The sequence below is a fragment of the Lissotriton vulgaris genome, chromosome 10, assembly GCF_964263255.1.
Source record: "Lissotriton vulgaris chromosome 10, aLisVul1.2, whole genome shotgun sequence".
NCBI lineage: Eukaryota > Metazoa > Chordata > Amphibia > Caudata > Salamandridae > Lissotriton > Lissotriton vulgaris.
In genome coordinates this window covers 559,257,391-559,276,102 of record NC_141698.1, presented here as the reverse complement: position 1 = coordinate 559,276,102, position 18,712 = coordinate 559,257,391, and the positions used below count along the sequence as shown (strand labels likewise).

General features: G+C 46.5%; 1 protein-coding gene across 1 annotated transcript in view; it reads right to left on the bottom strand.

Moving 5' to 3' along the window:
• Window positions 1–18,712, bottom strand: part of APOLTP (apolipoprotein lipid transfer particle homolog) — a 1,141,779-nt gene that overhangs the window by 296,902 nt on the left and 826,165 nt on the right. Inside the window, exons 52-53 of the mRNA XM_086941409.1 lie at window positions 12,706–12,868; window positions 7,038–7,159 (exon numbers count right to left, since the gene is read on the bottom strand). Of these exons, the coding sequence (XP_086797535.1) occupies window positions 7,038–7,159; window positions 12,706–12,868 (285 nt within the window). The remainder of the gene's footprint in view (window positions 1–7,037; window positions 7,160–12,705; window positions 12,869–18,712) is intronic.

The following is an 18,712-nucleotide window of genomic DNA, read 5'->3' as shown; positions in this document are numbered from 1 at the left end:
GAAAACTCCAGAATCAGAGGGGTTCAGGGCCATCGATAAATATGACATCTATTAAAGAACACTGCAGAGTAGATCTGTCCTTTGCCCATTTAGATACTAATGAAGCCAGTCTAACTTCCAATAATCCTTCATCAAATTAACCAAAGAGAAAGCAAGGTGATGTTGTAGTATTGTACAAAATCTTTCAACTGCTAAATGAATGATTCATGTTATGCATGACCAGAATGGCTAAATCAGAGACAGAAATTAAAGTGATATCTTTGTGGCGGTTTGAGCGGACACGTCTAGAATTCTTCTGTGATTTTTCTATGTATTATGTGATTTTATAGTGTTTTTAATGTGATATTGCCTGTAAAAATGTATGAATTGTGTTTTTAACTCTGATGGAATATAGATTAGATTTCTATTTGAAGGACTACCATTTGTGACCAAATACAAAGCTATGTATGTGTTTTTTTAAGATACTGATTGTAATGAATATAAAATACTTTTTATAATAAATGAGACATATTTACATCTTACAAGAGTTCAGTGTGTTAATATTGGAGTTAGTAGAGAGGGACTACGTGAGTGTGGTTTATATTATGAGAATATCCAATACGAGGGGGAGTCTCTTTTTTGTGTAGGGGGTAATTAGCAGGACACTAGGGACTTTTTAAATGTTTGGGGTGGAAGTCATAGTGAGGGTGGTGTGAGAGAGGGGCAGGATGACAGAAATTCATTATTTTGGGGAAGGGAGTGGCGTGATGGCCAGAGGGTGGTGGATGTCGGTGGCAGGTCACCATGTGAAACTTGGAGCAGGCTAAGTCATGTTGTACAATGGCACCTATGGTTTCCCTACCCTTGACTTGTTGTTGAAAGCACAGGCAGATGATTAAGGTGGGCTTTACATTACATTAAGTTGCAGAGGGTTAACAGTGACTACCTTAGATGTTTTACCTCAAGTTTCTGAGTGAGATCAAAGATAACTACAGCTTCACTGCGATTGTCTATTTGAAGTCACTTCGTCATTCATTGCTACTCATCCATATTTCTATATGTGTTATTATTGACTTTTAAATTCAAAAGCAAACACACAGTAAGTCAGTCGATAAAGGAGCTAGCATTGCATCACATGTGAGAGAGCAGGCACAGATAAATGTACAAGTCAAAGGGATCACTTCTAACCAGTACATCAATCAATCAATCAATCAATCAATCAATCAAAACATTTATAGAGCGCGCTACTCACCCGTAAGGGTCTCAAGGCGCGGAGGGGGGTGATAGAGTATCAGCTGGGTGTCGCCGGCGTAGGAGATGATGTTGATGTTGTGTTTGAGTGGGATGGCGGCAAGGGGGCTCATGTAGATATTGAAGAGGGTCAGGCTGAGCGAGGAGCCTTGGGGTACGCCGCAGATGATCTTGGTGGCTTCTGAGCGGAAGGGAGGGAGGCGGACTCTCTGGGTTCTGTCCGAGAGGAGCGAGGTGATCCAGTCCAGGGCCTTTCCTTGGATCCCAGTGTTGAAGAGGCCGGTTATTAGGGTGCGATGGCATATGGTATCGAAGGCTGCGGAGTGGTCCAGGAGGATGAGGGCAGTTGTTTCTCCATTGTCCATCGCGATCGTCGGTGGCTGCGATGAGGGCAGTCTCTGTGCTGTGGTTGGCTCGAAACCCGGACTGGGAAGGGTCGAGCGAGTTGTTTGCCTCGAGGAAAGCAGTCAGCTGTTTATTGACGGTCTTCTCGATGACTTTGGCCGGGAAGGGAAGAAGAGAGAAGAAGAGAGATGGGGCGGAAGTTCTTGAGGTCTTTGGGGTCCGCTGTGGGTTTCTTCAGTAGGGCGTTGATTTCTGCGTGCTTCCAGCTCTCAGGGAAGGTGGCTGACGTGAAGGAGTTGTTAATGATGTTCCGGAGATGGGGTGCGATGATGGTGTCGGCTTTGTTGAAGATATGATGGGGGCATGGGTCCGAGGGGGAGCCGGAGTGGATGGAGTTCATGACGTTGGTGGTGTCTTTAGTGCTGATGGGGGTCCAGGCTCTGAGGGTAGTGGTAGGGGTCGTCGGTTTGGTGACTGGAGGCGGAGTCTGGGGTCCAAAGCTGTTGTGTATATCTGCGATCTTTCGGTGGAAGAACGTGGCAAGGGAGTTCCAGAGTTCTTGTGACGGTGTGACGTCGTTGTTGCTGGTGTTGGGGTTGGAGAGCTCTTTGATGATGTTGAAGAGTTCCTTGCTGTTGTGGGTGTTGTTGTCTAGTCGCTCTTTGAATGATGTCCTTTTGGTGGTGCGGATCAGCTGGTGGTGTTCGCCGGTGGCGATCTTGAGGGCTGTCATGTTTCCTGTAGTTCGTTCGTGGTGCCAGGTTTTTTCGAGGGTTCGACAGGATTTCTTTGATTCTTTGAGCGATTCTGTGAACCATGAGGTTTTCTTGTTGCCGGACATGCCTGGGGGGTTCTTCAGTGGTGCAAGGTCGTCGGCGCAGTTTGTGATCCACTGTGCGAGGTTGTGGGCTGCGTCGTTGGTGTCAGCGGTGTGGGCTGGCGGGTTCTGGCTCAGCGATGAGAGGAGCTGGTCTGTGGTGATTTTGCTCCAGCATCTGCGGAGGATTTGTTGCGTGCGGTGGTGGGATGTAGTCTTTTTGAAGGTGAAGTGGATGCATCTGTGGTCAGTCCAGTGTAGTCCGGAGGAGTGGCTGAAGGAGACGTGGTTGCTGGCTGAGAAGATGGGGTCGAGCGTGTGGCCAGCGATGTGGGTGGGGTGTTCACCAGTTGCTTGAGTCCGAGGTTGGCGAGGTTGTCGAGTAGGGTGGTGGTGTTGTTGTCGCTGTTTTTCTCCAGGTGGAAGTTCAGGTCCCCAAGGAGGATGTATTCTGATGAGGCTAGGGCGTGCAGGCTGATGAAGTCGGCGATGGTTTCGCTGAATTGTGTGCGCGGGCCCGGGGGTCTGTAGATGAGCGTTCCTCTAAGGGTGGTTTTGGGGTCGGTGTGAATCTGGAAGTGTAGGTGTTCGGCAGCGGGGAGTGTGTCTTCGGTGATGGTCGTGATGTTGATGGTGTTTTTGTAGACGATGGCGATGATTCCTCCTCCAGTTTGGTTGACGTGGTCCTTCTGGGTGATCTTGTAGCCGTCCGGGATGGCTATGGCAATGTCAGGGGCCGAGGAGGCGTTCATCCAGGTTTCCGTGAGGAAGGCGACGTCCGGTGCTGTTGTATCGAGGAGGTCCCATAGTTCAACGGCGTGCTGGTGAATGGAGCGTGTGTTGAGGAGAGGTGGTTGTTGTTGGTGCGGGGTCCGGTTGGTGGTCTGGAGGATAGGAGGCAGGTGTATTTGCAGGCGTGGCAGGTGAATGGTCCGTGGGTTCGCTTCGGGGTGGCTCAGTAGCAGGCGGGTGTTCGTCCGGTGTTGAGTGCATTGAGGGCGGCGGAGTTGTATCTCAGTCGGGTGCTCTGGGTGCGGCGGGGGCCAGGGGTCCTGGTGCTGGGCGCGGTGCAGATGCGGACAGGCGCAGACGGGCTTGCCTTAGGCGCGCCTTTGGTGCACCAGTGGCGCGCCCGCTGTGTGCGTCCGTTGCGCGGTCTCCATATGAGGGGCTGTGGGAGGGAGGAGCAGCTGGGAGGCGGGAGCGGGGTGGCGAATGTGAACGGCGGGGGGGCGGGGCCGCAGGGAGCAGCGGGGGGAAAGAAACAGAGGGCTAGGACCGGGAAAACAACAAGGTAATATGCGGGAAACGGGCACAAAATGTAAAGAAGGTAAAGGGGAACCAGGGGGCACAAAGGGCAGAAGACACAGGAATATGCAGAGGAGAATACAGCAGTTACAGCAAAAACAATCACAGTCACAAAGGCAGCAGTGACGGGGACAAGACCTGAGGGCAGAGGACTCACGCAATCAGGCGGCGGAGCGAGGTGGCACCAAGAGCAGGGATGCACACAGCACAGGAAGGACCGTGTGGTGGCAAGGGGGGCGACCTACCTGGTGACAGGGTCAAGGATCGCTCCCTCTACCACCGCGCGGCCTCCATATGAGGGGCTGTGGGAGGGAGGAGCAGCTGGGAGGCGGGAGGGGAGTGGTGAATGGGAACGGCGGGGGGCGGGACCGCAGTGAGCAGCGACGAGAAAGAAACAGAGGGCTAGGACGGGGAAAACAACAAGGTAATACGCGGGAAAGGGGCACAAAATGTAAAGAAGGTAAAGGGGAACCAGGGGGCACAAAGGGCAGAAGACACAGGTATATGCAGAGGAGAATACAGCAGATACAGCAAAAACAAACACAGTCACAAAGGCAGCAGTGACGGGGACATGACCTGAGGGCAGGGGACTCACGCAATCAGGCGGCGGAGCGAGGTGGCACCAAGAGCGGGGATGCACACAGCACAGGGAGGACCGTGTGGTGCCAAGGGGGGGCGACCTACCTGATGACAGGGTCAAGAGTCGCTCAATCAATCAATAAATCATATCATTTGTAAAGCGCACTACTCACCCATGAGAGTCTCAAGGCGCTGGAGTGGGGAATGCTGCTACTGCTCGAAAAGCCAGGTCTTGAGGAGTTTTCTGAAGGTCAGCAGGTTTTGGGTCTGCCGTAGGTGGATGGGGAGGGTGTTTAAGGTCTTGGCAGGGAGGTGGGAGAACGATCTGCCGCCTGAGGTCACTCTTCGGAAGCGGGGGACTGTGGCGAGGGCGTGGTCGGCGGAACAGAGCTGGCGGGTGGGGGTGTATAAGCTGAGTCGTCTGTTGAGGTACGTTGGTACGGTGTTGTGGAGTGCCTTGTGTGCTTGGGTGAGGAGCTTGAAGGTTATCCTCTTGTTGACCGGAAGCCAGTACAGGTCTCTCAGGTGGGGTGTGATGTGGCTGCAGCGAGGGATGTCAAGGATCAGGCGTGCAGAGGCATTCTGGATGCGTTGGAGCCGTCTCAGGAGTTTGGCCAAGGCTCCTGCGTAGAGGGCGTTTCCATAGTCCAACCTGCTGCTGACAAGGGCCTGGGTGACCGTTCTTCTCGTTTCAGTGGGAATCCACTTGTAGTTCCTGCGGAGGGTGTTGAAGCAGGAGGAGGAGACAGCGCTGACCTGTTTAGTCATGGAGAGGGTGGAGTTGAGGAAGACCCCTAGGTTGAGTGCGTGGTCGGTGGGTGTTGGAGTGGTTCCCTGTGCGGTCGGCCACCAGGAGTTGTCCCAGGCCGAAGGGGTGGATCCGAGAATGAGGACCTCCGTCTTGTCCGAGTTCAGCTTTAGTCGGCTGTTTCTCATCCATTCAGTGACGGCCTTCATTCCTTCCTGAAGGTTGGTTTTGGCGGTGTGCGGGTCCTTGGTGAGGGAGAGGATCAGCTGGGTGTCATTGGCATAGGAGATGATGTTGAGGTCGTGCCGACGGGCGACATGGGCGAGCGGTGCCATGTAGATGTTCAACAGAGTTGGGCTGAGGGATGAGCCCTGGGTTACGCCGTACATGATCTCGGTGGCTTCGGATCGGAAGGGGGGAAGGCGGACACTCTGTGTTCTGCCGGAGAGGAAGGAGGTGGTCCAGTCCGGGGCCTTCTCTTGGATCCCGGCGTTGTGGAGGCGTGTTCGTAGTGTGTGGTGGCAGACCGTGTCGAAGGCGGCTGACAGGTCCAGGAGGATGTCCAGGAAGTGTGAGGATACATGATTCTATTTGGACTGCATTCATGACTCATAAAAAGAGCATGCATATTTTAGATTTAGAAACAAATATGCACATCCTGTTGATTATAGATCCATTATTAGTGGAGTATCTGGTCCAATTTAATATGGAGATAGAATCTCACATTTTCCACTAAATGATTTTTGATGGGACTTATGTGTCCTAGGTCTACTACATCATATACAACTATACTGATATTCAGAAATATGTTGTTTATGGACACTGTTACCATAAGGAACCTGACATTATTCAGTTGTACTGCCATCTTTTCGCCTATTTAGGTTTTATGGCATACATTTCAGTTAAAGGCTTAGTATTGCTGCCTTGTTGTTGACCCAACCATGAATGCAGTGAAAAACATTTTGCTGTCTTGTGAGAATATCTTTCTCTCCATACTTGCTTTTAAAAATAATTAAATCAAAATGTAAATAAGCATGCAACTTTTTCATGCCCACACTCTTCCCCTCCCACCTTTCCTTTCCTGCTTTTTCTTCCTCTTCTAGACTTTTCTTCCCCTAGCTCCTTTGTTCTCTTTTTTCTTAAATGAAAACATCTTTGCAAGCAGTAGCATGAATGCTCTGATAGATCCTTCTCAGAAATACTATGTGCATTGTTTTAAGTTAAATATTGAAATGAATAAATATTAATGGGTTTTCAACCCGAATCTTCGCCTGTTCAAAGCAGGGAAAATGTCCAAATAACAAAACACCCACAAATGGAGCATAGGAGTCAATGTGGATATACAAATGTGTACATAATGCCATTTCTCAGAAGACATATGGTAAGTGCGTGGTATTTCCTTAACTCAGAAATACCAACATCACTGGCATTGGTAACTCAGAGTCTGGTACAACCAATGACGTAGCCTGAGATAAATTGTTATGGCCCCTGGTGTTTTTAAGAATTAAAAAGTACTTTCAGAAACATAGCCTTGCTTAATTTATCATGACGTATGTTGATTATTTAATTGACATTCTAAATCTTAGACATTTAGTACGAGTACACTTTGAACATTGCCTCTGTCGGCCCATCTCCTTATAATATGAACAACTAAATTATAGAGAAGAATTATATTTTTCTTTGCTTCAAATTTATAATAATTCAAACATGTTCAGTAGATAACAATCAGCATAATTAATTTGCTTTGATGAAGGAATTCAATTAGCATTTAAATAAAGTGAAGGGAAGTGTGAGGATACACTCATAATTAACTCTTGCTTGACTAACATTTCTGATGTGCAGTAAGGAAGAAGGAAATCATACTGAACTGTCAGCAACATATTATTACTATATAAAAGAGGGTTTTTTTGCATCCGCTTCCTGCACATTGTTCTGCTGCCAGATCCTGCTGGCACTGATTATCTGAACAATGAATTCTTTCACATCGCCTGCACTTGGCAGCGGTTGTACCTGGTTTCTGCCTTTCCAGCCAATAGTGATCTCGTCCCGGTGACTGTGAGTGGAGTGCTCTGCATAGATGCTGAACTTGGATTGCCATGGAAAAGAACTGAGAAGGGTCTGGAAAGCTTCAGCTGGAAAAATAAATGCAAATTGTCAATACAAGTTCTTCTGTCAGTGCTTCAAAATGTGTTATGGTGAATAATTGTCATTCCATACAGTGTATCATATAAAGGAGTAGGATACACTAACTAAATTGTAACATTCCAATCCTATCTACTAAGGCAAATCCATCACATGTTGCTAGCTTGTGTCCAAAAAGTATAATTTATGCTTTGCTTATTTAATAAAGTAGTTCCTTGTTTTGTTAATAGAAAAATGTTATCAAGGGATTTTTTTGGTATCAGCAAGATTATAATAATGTCATTGGTCATCCTTACATAGTGGGCCGTAGAGATGGGGAGCAGCCAGAAAATTAAAATACTTCCCCCACCCACACTATGGCCATGCCTCCAAGGCACTGAGTGAGAGAAGCACGGGGCTCCGACTACTGCTACGAGTTAGTACGTCAGGGATATTCTGCTCCTAAGAAAACTTTTCTTGCAGTCTCTATCTTTTCTTTTTTCTATTTTCTCTGCTTTCTTTTTCTTGCCAAGTATTCACTTTCTCTCTATTTCTCTTTGTCCTTTCTTCCCAGTTTTTCATAATTTCTCTTTACAGTGTCTCTAACTTTGTTGCTCCAGTGCCTGCTTTCAACCCCCTACCTTTTATTTCCACTAGGGCATACTGATGGAATTTTATTAATAAGCTTCCTCATAAATAACAGGCGATCGGACCAGGAAGCAGAACCTTTTGTAGCTACTCAGGTGCTGGTTCCCTATGCTCATGTTGCACAGTGCTGCCAACTGGTCTGCAGCAATCATTACAGATGAGCAGGCAGTTCCCCTCATTTTCGACCTCCCTCCCGATGTCATACAGTTGAACACAGTGTGGTCGGAAGAACACATATGGCCGCTCTGCTGGTGATCTTCCTTCAAGGGCCATGATGCTGTACGGCGATGGATAGAATCTTTCCATGCACTGTGTGCACATAGAGGACACATACCTCCTGGTGAGTGGGAGAAACAGGCAGTGGTGAAGAGCTTATATCACTAGAGAATACAAGAATCAATGCCTGTTTTCTACCAGGGAATTTCCACAGTTGGATGAAAAGCCCATCTTTGAAGCATATGGGTAGCATCCAGTAAGGGTAAAGGTAAGCTTTAAGACATCTTCGAATGTCTTGAGAAAGAGCAGTCTTTCCGGCATCAAAAGCACTATTCTGGAAGGAGGCAGAAGCATTATCTCCTGACTAATGTGAACATCTAAGAGAACTTTTGGAAAGAACAAAGAATTTGCACATAGTACAAACTTGTCTTTTGGGAAAAAACACTTAAGGCGTAGAAATGTAACAGCTTCCTCAAAACTGCCCAGCAGAAAGTGACAACCACTTGAAATGCCATCTTCCAGGTAGCATGTTTCATGTCTCCGGTGTCCAGATGTTCGAAGGACAGGAGGACAAAATGATAACTCCATTGTGAAGAAATTGATCACGGTATCCCTAAAAGTGATACTTGAGACGACGTTCTTCAGGGAATCACCAAGTCTTTGGAATCTTCAGTAGATAATGAATCTAGGATTTCACTTGAGTTCTGGATATAAATAGTTTGGAAAGGGTTGGTGCTCACCCGCCTGGAGGTTAGCAATAGAAAATGATTTGTCTTCAGACAAAAATCATTATTAAAGAATGTGGGAGGCTTCACCATACTAGACTCCAGTGAACTGCTTGCTTCCATGTTGTACTGTTTTGATTTACGTTCTCTGCCCCACTTCTACTCAGTGCTCAGAAGCCATCACAAGATAACAATCAGCGCTTTATAAAACATTGAAGTAAATGAAAAACAAATCTGCATTAAAAATTGCCCTGATTAGAGTATGCAGTAAATTGAGTAGTCAAGGACATCCACCTGAAAACCTTTCTGTCACTCTAGTTGACAATAGATTTCAAGGCTGAGGGGAGAAGCTTGGACACCATAGCCTTGGTAATGTGATATTCATATTTGGCGTAGTAGCAGGGAGGCTATAGTTATTTTTTTTTTAAATATGCCCATCCTTCCAACATACAGCGGGAAAGGGCCAACGTGGTTTTCCTTTGCACGTGGCAAGCAAGACCACCAAAGTATTGCAGCAGAATCCCTACTTGTCAGGCACTCCCGGTGTGGGACCTTACAGGCCTCTCTTGCATTTATGGGACAGAAGCTCAAATTGAGGCTAATTAGTGTCAAATACGTCATTAGACCATAACTTCCCCATCTTTGACTCCGTATTGAGGGACTTCATCAATCAGAGGGTATCAATATGTGAGAAATGGGGGTGGAGGCGTGCTGGGGGTAATCTATAATAAACACTCTTCCTTTCAATTTCAAGTAACATTCTGGGAATTGTAGTTCTGAATTTAACAGCTATCTGACCAGATTTTGAAATCAGAAAACTGGGACATTTCACAAGCATGTTCACCAGCATAGAACATACAGACAGTGAGGCACTAAAGGGAAAACTATGCAATTTTTACACACACTACCTTTGTTAACTAAATTACTTCCTGCTACGAGCTGCAAACTAATCATGTACTTGAACAGATGAAAACTTATCTCCATGTGTGTTCAGTCCACCCTCTTTGAAAACCTGGACGTCTGCTAAATTTACTAAAATGTACCTGGACAGAATGTGAAAAACTGAGGCATTGCCCAGCAAATGCAGGGGTAAACAGCCTTTACACTACGGTCAAAACAACGCGGTGCCCTTACGACGCGTCTTTTACAAAGCAAGTCGTTACCACGACTTGCGCTGGAGGGCGCTCTAGACTAAGAAAAAGTAGATTTACTATTCCAACACCTTCCCTACTGTACGTAGGCTGGAGTTGGAATAGTAAATCTTACTATTTCTAAGTCCAGCACCCTACAGCGCAAGTCGTGGTTACAACTTGTGTTGTAAAAGATGCGTTGTGATGTACCGCGATCTTTTGGATCGCGTTGTAACATCATACAATCAATGCAGGACACCTGGATATCCTACAGTCATCAGAAGCTGTCATCTCTGAAGGGAGCTGTATTCTTCACAAAAGACAGGGAACTGGTGGTGGGTATCAGCTCAACTCAGAGGAACACAGCAAACCTGGGTTTAAGGTGCCAGGTGCAACTCAGCCACACTTGTTGAACCCAAGTGGGGCCTGCACAGAAACACCTTTCAATGGAATTTGAAAGACAGTATTTTGCTTTGTGCTTGCTCAATGCTGCGCTCTTCGCTGTTAGCTTGGAACGCAATTTCAAACATTGGATGACATCTCACCAAGTAGCCTGAGGAACCCTAGTTCATGCTGCTTCCTCTCCTGCTCCCCACCAATCACCTCAAGTGATTGAAAATGGGATCCTTGTAGCTTTCAATAAAACTTCTCAGGGTCCAATTTAACACTGATTGCTTTCGCGCTGTCTGTGCACATGGGTAGAGGCATTTTGAGCCTCTTCAAACCTTAATAACAGGAGAATCTCACCAGTGAGTTAAAACTTTTTAATTTGTCACTGCTGGCAAGGAGAAGAAATGCTATTAAGAGCAACTTTCAAAACATTTTGCAGTGTTTTTAGTCTTCAAACATGTTTTATTAGGTCCACACAGAAACTGTGAAAATGCATTATTTCCTCAACTCATAATTTCCTATATTTTAAAAGCCACTGATATATTTCTGCATGATATACATTTAGCCCAACTTGACCAGAGGTCGTAGCGGGTGGGATCTGTGAGTCACGAGGTGCCCATACTTATTTGATTTAACAGAAAGTTTGCCTACTTTTTGTTTAAGGACAACCACCCTAAAACGGTTAATTCTGACAGTTGCGAAGCCTCAGCCTTAGTGAAAGGGAGGCACAGTGCCAGTTCTGTGAAGCTGAGGGAAGGACTGACAAGAAACAAGCCTTCTTGCAGGGTCGGGCTGACCTATAGGGCTGTCAGGCAGTGCTTGATGGACTGGTCTGACATATGTGTGTGTGAGCCATGTTCTTTAGCAGTTTGTTGGCTGGTTTTATGAAGTTTTTTACTGTTGTTCTCCCTGATAGTATTGCTGCATTGCCTGGAGCAAACACAAATGAATTCAGTCACGTATACCCTGAAGAAAACCTACAGAGCGTGCCTTTAAAAATTCTAAACTGCATTTGCAAATGTGGGCCATAGTTTTAGCTATCATGTTCGCTAGTGGGGTGCCCTGGACTATTTTATTGTCCCAGTCCGGCCTTGCCTTCTTGCCACAGTGGCTGCTGCCTTGAAGCTTTGTGATGAAAGATTAATCTTTTTGAGAGGTATTGTAAGGGTGTTACAAGCTGAGCTGTGGGGTGCGTGTTTTTAAAGGTCACTAATAAAAAATATTTTCACAAGGTACAGTCTGCATTTTACTAAATGTCTATAGTTTGGAAGCACTTTATCTTTAGCCTAAATACTTTTGTTCTTTTTGTGGCAGACCGTTATAGTGTGTGTGATGTACATTTAAAATAATGACTAACATATTCACAGTACTTTATGTCACAGGGTGGGACTTCGCAATGGCGGAGTAGGGTCGCCCCTTTGGCTCAGAGCCATCAGGTGAAAAATAAAATGATTACCTGTAATTGTTTTATTTTTCATTTGCCAGCTCTGAGCACGATTATGAATGGAGGGGCGGAGCCTGGGCACGGGAGGGGGAGGGGGAGGAGGAGTACTATGTGCACTTCTAAGTGCACATGTGTGTTTGGCTTGCTGTCTCAAGCTGGCCGAACACACATGCACACTTAGGTTTGTCCAGCCCGGCTGCATTGAACGGCCCAGGCTGGAGAAACAGAACAGACTCCCTGATCTGAGCGGAGCGTCTTTTCAGCCCGCTCAGGCAAATCCCCATGCTGCTCTCATACTTAGAGAGCAGCCCAGGGATTGCACAGGGAATGTAATGCTACCCCAGGACCTACTGGGACCAGAAAGGACGAGGCGCGACAAGGGAAGCGGGCAGCAGCTTCAGGTAAGTGTTTATTTTTTATTATTAACCCCTTCGATGCTGATGACGAGCTCAGCTCGTCATCAGCCACGGTGGTCGTGTGCTGATGATGAGCTGAGCTTGTCATGTAACGCGGCTTTTGGAAAAAAGTCGCGTAGCACAAAAATAACCCCCGCACGCATGTGGTTAACACCCCTGCGCAATCACCCTCCCTCGCGCCCCCTCCACCCACCTCTTCTTTGCGTCATCTGCCACTGCTCGCAGCACTAGAAATGCTAGTACTGCGCCAGGATTCAATTCTGTAGCTCTCTGGTTACACATACAGATGTTTGCAGTGAGCGCATTTACCAGTAGAAGTTTCATAACATAAAATGGTGCATTTCCCACTGATTAGTTTAACGAGCATTTATTTTTTATTAAAGATGTGTGTGATTTTAGTTACAGCTACATGAAGGTGAAAGACCAAAAAAGTAGTTTCAGAATATTTTGTTCTTTTTAGCCACGCCTTGGACCCTTCCTCTACGCTCACTGGCTCCACCCCATCACACTCAGGCTTACAGTTCCCAGTCTTTATTTGTGTGCACTTCGACCGCTGAACTTGACACATGATATTTAAGGTTAACCTACCTTTGATTTCATGACTTCCAGCTAACTTTGGAAAGAGTCCAGAATAAGCTGCCGTTAACTTTATTTCCTTGCCTTCCGATGAAGTAACATGTCTCAGCAGGTGAGTCCTGTTGATTTTCAGAAGAGCCGTCATCACCTCCAGCTGCCTCGGAAGATAGGTTAACTGGAAATAACAGTAAAAAGGGAGTGATTTAAGTCTATCAGTTCAAACGTGAATTATTTATTAAATCGGTCCACGTTATCAGTATGCACCAGAGACAGACATTAAATCAAAAATAAAATAAATTATGAAAACTGCCTAGAAGATGAAGAACTCTTTTGTATCTCATTTAAGAAAGGACCAAATATTTTAGCTCTATTATGCACTATTTTGAGTATAATACGGTCTCAGTTACTGTAAATCTGTATTGTGATGGCAAAATAATACAATAGGGCTACAAAATACCATTAAGTTCCATTGTAACAATGTGATTGTTGTTAAATTAATCTTATAATAATTCCACATTTGTAAAGTGCAAATTTATCACCCCTAGGGGTATCCAGGTGCTGGGGGGCCATCGGGGAGATTAAGTGAGCTATTCCCCAGAGTCACATGATGTGGAGCTGCTGCCGGGTAATAAACCGTGAGCCCTGCACTCCGGAGTCAGCCACTGTAGCCACTGCGCCACACCTCCCCCTAATCTTTGAAAACAGACAGCTTACTTTCGATTATCACTGTTTTGATTGGCTATGTGAATAACCCTATAAAAAGATTATGCTATCATAATATGAGTCTGCACTTTAAGCAAAATAGTGGAATTAAAATATAAACTATTCACATGGCCCTCCACTGGTAAAAGATTCAGACACACCATTGAGGTTAACATTTTAAGGCAGAGCCGACACCAACTGTGTCTGTTGACCAACCTTTGGTGGATGGATTAATGAGGGTATGATGGTGAATGGTGTGCAGGTATGAGTGCAGGCACACCAAGTGCTAATGGGAGAAGGGGCTGGTTTGTATCTCTGGAGAGCTAAGATGCAATGTGTGATGGGGACAAGTGTGTGAAGTGTACATAGAATGAAGTGACAGGGACATGTTGCATAGGGTGTGATGGGGCATGCAAGTATGCAAGAAGGGTTGTGAAGCAGTACAAAATGGTGGGGGTTTGATAATACAGTGGTGCTGTATCAAGATGGCTTTGGGGTGTAGAGTTGTTGGAATGGTGTGTTTGAAGGTGTTTTGGGGTGAATGTGTGTGAGTCAGTGAGGTTCCCATTTTGCCTTTAGTAACAGAGGAACCTCTTTGGTAGGGGCCAGAGGCTCCTTCATTCCTTTTTTCCTTTATTACAGAGTGATCAAAAACAGGAAGTGAGGGTGGTTAGGGGATGGATGTATAGAGTACAGGAACCACAGCTGTCCTTCTACAGATGTGGTGGACCCTCATCTTTAGAGAGCTCCTTTTTCCAGTGTGACAGCACTGACTTCTTGTACAGTAGTTTCTTGGCAGTCGCAACCTAAACCCCGGCCCAGCTTCACATTCATCAAATACACCAGGCAGCTATGTGCTGCTGCAGGCTCAGTAAAGTCAGCCACAAAGCGAAGGAAATTGTGTGGCTCATTTATAAGCCCCTTGGGCAGACAGTGTGTCACTTTTTGTGATGCTATGGTGGCGCAGGAGCCTGCTCCATATTTACCAGGCAGCACTAAGCCACTTTTTTAACTTAATGCTGCTTTGTAATATTGTTCCCTTTAACACAGGGGCGTGCAATGGGCATTCTCAGCAACATTCATGGCTTTTTGACACTGCTCCAGATTTACGAGAAGTTGTAACTCTAAGGCAGCACCAAAACATATGCCTCCTCAGGCGAGGTGTAAGGGAGGCACAGCGAGGAGACTTATCTTTATTTCTCCTCATTTCTCCTTTTTCTATGGGTGCTGCATTCTGCAGCTCACATAAAAAGAGGAAAAAGTCACTTGTGGTTGTTTACCCTTGTACTGTGGTGCAAAGGAGCCTGCGTTGGTGCACGGCAGCCCATTGTGTGCCAGCGCAGGGGAAAAGGACAGGAATGCAAAGTGTCTGATAGATGAGGCGCATTCCTGTTGTTTTCTTTTGCATAGGGCAGTGCCGCAGGAAGTCCTGCGGTGCTGACCGACGTCCAAAACTCATAAATGAGGCCTTGTGTTCTTCCAGGAAGGGAGGGAATGCTTGCTCACTCTCCTTGGCCGTGGGTCCCAGAGTGACATTGAGGCCCTACCTTCGTCTGCAGACACCCTATTGCACAGTTTGTTGGAGAACCACATGGACATAGTAACAGCTAACTACTGCCACCCACTAGCTGTGGGGCCCAAGGGGCAGTGAAAAACTGCATGCATGTCAATAAGTGAAGGTGAGCACACCAGAAGGTGCTACTCTTCACGTAAGATTGTGTGCCGAGCCTGGCAGTGTATGTGCCTTCACTATGAGCACCTCACATAGAAGTACATACGTGAGAGTCACTGCAGCTTTAAGGCAGATTGTGTCTCCAAGGGGAAATATACAACTGTACGAACAAAGAAATTGCAGGTAAAGAGGAAAAACGCAACATTATTCACAGTTGAATCAACCAGTGACTGATGAATGTCGGCTGATCTCTCGAAGAGTGACACAACTAATGCAGGGGGGCAGCTGATCTATCAATCTTGAGTCTGTGTATTTATGGCATGACCTCTCATAGACAGCTAGACTGACAATGACTTAAAAAAGACTTAGGGGCTCATTAGGATGACAGGCGGACTTCGTCCGCCCAACATCCTGTCGGAAATCGGGACCGCCCGCCATTAGGGCGGGGGTCCCGTGGGGGGTGTTAGGATGTGCCCGCCACAGTGGCGGGCACATCCTGCATTTATAGCATTGTGGCGGGCGGTGCTCTCTGCACCGCCCGCCACAATGCTATAAATGCATAAATGCTTTTGCATAAACAAAGCGGCAGGCACCGCGCGGTGCCTGCCGCTTTGTCTATGCAAATGAAGGGAGGTACCACAGGTACCCCCCCCGTGTGCAGCCCCCACCCCTCCTTCACTCTGGGGGCCAACAGGGGCCCCCAGAGTGAAGACCGCATGCCTTTCCGTGGCGGCATTGCCACTACGGAAAGGCATTAGTAAAACCGCATCCTAATATGGCAGGCGGTGTATGTCAGAAGGAACCCTTTTCCGCTCCGGTCGCCTTGCGACCGGGGCGGAAAAGCGGTGGACGGTCTTTCCGTCCGCCAAGGTCCCCCCCGCCATACTAATATGGCGGGGGGAACGAGTGTGGATGGCGGGCGGATAGCCCGTCATTAATACTCGCCAGGCTGGAGGTGGCTACCGCCAGCCTGGCCGGGGCAATCCGCCCGACATTGTAATGGGCCCTTTAATGTGAAGTATGTGCTTTTGCTTAATGTACTTGCTAACCAATGAGGGTTGATGGGCTTACTAAATTTGTAGCATCGCAATCATTCTCTCACTTGTCAGAAATTTTAGAAATCAAAAATTTGTCAAACTCTCAACCGCTTTTAAGATTCGTGTTTTATTATAAACACACATTTCATGGATCTGGTCAATGATGCTCATTGCTAACTATTTTAAACCATCTGTCTGCCATTCTATATCCTCCTCAAAGTCCTGACTGCATGCACAAGAGCTTCCAAAGCTAAAAGAAACAGCATAGCAGTGGTGGTTGGATACTTTTAAGTAGCTTCCACCTATGCATGCATCAAATGCATAAAGGAAGCAACCACTTAATAGGGGTAGACCTACAACCTGAAAAAACGAGTAGCAAAAGTAGACAGCTAGGCCTGAATGCACCCATTCCTGACATCGATTTTGCTAGAAACACCCATTTTCATTGAGACCAGTCAACTTTTTCAGGGCATGTCCAGTGGGAAGTGGGTCACAAAGCTATTGGCACAGAGCTGTTCAGTGATTTATCATCCAGTTCAGATAGCAGTCATGTCTTCATCATTTGGTTGCCAATTCATACTGCATGTAGCCCCCTCTTAAGACTTTGCTATTGCTTCATGAGAGTAGAACTTGTATTTCCTTCATTGTCTCTATGTCTGCTTCCGGTCTTTTATCATTATACAATCTGTTTCCTCTAGTTTCTCTATTTTGTTTGTGCAGTTTAAATCACTCTTATTGTAGCCAATCTAAATACACCACATGTGACCCGCCACTACAGGAAGAAGAGATGAACGGGAGACTGACACCCAGGGCTGGACTGGCCATAGCGGGCATCTGGTGTTTTCCCGAGAGGCTGGAAGGGTGGGTGCCGATTTTGGAGTGGTGGGGGCCGGTTTTCTTACTAGCGGCAAGTTTTGCACCAGTGCTACAATATCGGCCCCCAGTAACATAAGAAGCAATGCTGGGTGCCAGTTTAGGTAAGCAGCAGAGCATCACACTTGCACCCGTTCCCACCTCCAGCCCTCTCTGCCCCTTTCTCCAGGGAGCCGGTCAAATGCATTTTACAGGGCTACTTTGTGTTCTCTGTCCGGCCCTGCTGACACCTCAGTGGTTCTGGGAAAGAAGTGGTGCAAAGATGCTCAACTATGTGGCATGATGAAGGCAACGCAGCAGCTCCTTTTGGTAGAATGATCAATGGCTTTAATATGCCATTGATGTGCCAAATCAAGCAGGAAACAGCCTGCATTCCACAGAACACTTAAATGACTAACTCAACCATGTGTAGCACCCTTTAGTAATGTAAGGAGGACCTACGGTATTGCTCTGCTTAAATGAGACTGGATTAATGGTTTGTGGGTCAATTAAATAACATGGAATATTGGTCACCCACATTTCTGAGTGTGCAATGCTATTTCTGTGTTTTCCGAGTGTTCAGGTTCAGTGTCAGCAGGAACTCCGGCCATTTACTCTCCCCATGGTGACAGAGCTCTCCGTTCACCACTAAGTACAATGTCAACAGGGATCGAACTTAGAAACTCCAGATATATCACTAGCAGCTAACGCTTCCTGGGATACATTTACTCCTCTAACTGAAACACAGATCAAAAAGGTTCTTCGGAGTATTAACCCATCTAATCACTTCAACGACCCGTTACCACCCACTATCTTCAAAGCAATTAAGGAAGAAATCTCCCCCTTCTGGACAAAGATCGTCAATGCATCTCTATCACAAGGCACGATCCCTGAATGCCTAAAAGAGGCGCAGGTAACATCTATTTTAAAAAAACGACAGCTGACAGTACAGATCCTAACAACTTCCGACCTATCTTCAGTATCCCTACACTAGCCAAACTCCTTGAAAAATGCGTTCAGTCTCAACTTTGTGCACATATCGAAAATTTCAATCTTCTGGACCAACACCAATCTGGTTTTAGGAGTGGGCACAGCGCTGAATCGGCTCTCATTCACGTGATGGATGATGCTTGATTGAAATGAATCCTGCCTCCTTATCCTACTCAACCTTTCCTCTGCCTTTGACACTGTCAATCATGACAACCTCCTGTTCATTCTTGAACATAGGAATGCCCTCTTTGGTCAGGTGCTACTTTGGTTCTCATCCTTCCTGCAGCACAGGTCACAAAGAGTTAAAGCTAACCACTCCCTCTCCCTGCCATCCCCAGTCATCATGGGGGTTCCCCGAAGGGTCCTCCTTATCTCCCATTCTTTTCAACTTGTCCCTTGAACCCTTAGCTTTTGTTCTAAAATCCTTGGACATTCGCTTCCACATGTATGCAGATGACACCCAACTCTATCTGAAAAATTTCTCCCCAGATGACATAACTTCACTCAACTCCACCCTACTGACTACCCAAAACTGGTTAACTGAGAACCACCTCCTATTAAACATATCTAAAACAGAATTCCTACTAATTTCTCCCCCGAAACAAACTCCTAAAATAGACCTCTGGATGAACCAAATTCACCGCTTTAAACTGCTCTCCCAGCATTATGGATTCAGCTAAATCTCTTGGAATCACTCAGGACAAGCATTTGAATATGAAGTCCCATACTAGCAACGTGTGCAAGGGGGCTAACCATGTGTTGAGAA